The 1,400-nt window shown below is 37.1% G+C and overlaps 1 protein-coding gene across 1 annotated transcript; it reads left to right on the top strand.

The window, feature by feature from the left end:
- The first annotated feature begins 261 nt into the window (after window positions 1-261).
- Window positions 262-1,308, top strand: Tsp_05818 (conserved domain protein). The gene is made up of 4 exons (XM_003380047.1): window positions 262-369; window positions 582-662; window positions 740-936; window positions 1,170-1,308. The coding sequence occupies exons 1-4, from the start codon at window positions 262-264 to the stop codon at window positions 1,306-1,308; spliced, it is 525 nt and encodes a 174-aa protein (XP_003380095.1).
- Window positions 1,309-1,400: the final 92 nt, after the last annotated feature.

Genomic DNA, 1,400 nt, shown 5'->3' with positions numbered 1-1,400 from the left:
TATTTTGATCAGTAGCAAGCCATTCAGCAATGATGTAGTTCATTGCCTTTTTTCAGTAACCTTTTGTTAATTTTTGACGGTTTTTGATGGTAAAATATTTTTTCATCTTCACTTCAATATCGTTTTTGTTTGACGACGAATGAATTGAATACATGTAGTCTTTCTGTGTTGTTGTTGTTGTTGTATATTTTCTTCGCTTCGTCATATTGTTTTTTGCTGTTAGTTAATTACTGTAGTTAGCATTTTCGCTGAGAAGCGTTGATGAGCATTTGCGTTTCATGTTGCGGTTTCTGTTCAGTTTCGCTTGAAATTTTGCAAGGACATCATGTGACCGATTTTGTCGAGCTTGAAATGCTCTCTCAGTTGCGCGTTCGTTGTTTTATGGAAACCGATTGATATATTATTGCAGTCAAGCTGAAGAAACAATGAACAACAACAACAAGTGAAGCTTGAAAAAATTTCCATTTTCATTTCCACTTATTTTTGCTCGCTGTCTCGCTTTCCAAAAATTTACTTTTCGCCTTGATGTTGTTCTATTCAAAAATTAATATATATATATATAATTGTGAATTATTCTTTAGCGTCCAGATTGTTGTTGGTACGAAATCATGACCATTCCCACAAAAGTTGAAGATCAAAGTAAAAAGGCACCGTTGGAAAGCGTAAGTGAATGGCGGCATTGCTCCAATAATAAATTTCATTTTTTAATTCTTAATTCTTTAGGATGTTGTTTTTCCAGACTGACGGCACTTTCAACGCGGAAATGCCACCGTCGGCAAATTTGAATCATCCAATTTCTGGTGAGCCGTTACATGGGCTTGGCGTCGAAGCCAGAATTCTCTACTTGGTCTGCTTGACTTCGCTGATTCTTTGGCTTCTGCTTACGACAATCCTTGGCACGTTGCTTCTCTACCGTTACATGGAACGTCAGGGACTGTGTTACTGTGGTTTTCTGCTTCAGACAAACTGTTCTTTCATTGAAATAACTTTTTCAACCAATGTTTTCCGCTTCTCGTTTTATCTAAATTGCAAATACACCGTACATGCTTGCACAGCATGTTGAAGTGGACAAAAGTGGTATGGTTGAAAAAATTGATGTTCCATCGTTCAGAATGAATCGTCCTGGACTGGTCACTCACCACTCCTTACATATATGAATATAATGTCAGAGTTAGTCTTCCAACAATACCATCTTCTGATAATCTTCTGATATCAGCTAGCTATTTTACAACGAATATATTTCTTACTATTTCTTACTACTGCGATACCATGCCTGCAGTGCAGTGCCACTTTCGATCATTGTTTTGATCTGAATAATCCAGAATTTTATTTTGAAGAGTCTTTGTGCTTCTTCTGCTTCGTCTGTCGGTGCATCCCATCTTCACCAATCTGAAGTTCGA

This window comes from Trichinella spiralis, assembly GCF_000181795.1.
Source record: "Trichinella spiralis strain ISS 195 chromosome Unknown Scfld2, whole genome shotgun sequence".
Lineage (NCBI taxonomy): Eukaryota > Metazoa > Nematoda > Enoplea > Trichinellida > Trichinellidae > Trichinella > Trichinella spiralis.
This window is presented reverse-complemented; position numbering and strand designations above follow the sequence as displayed.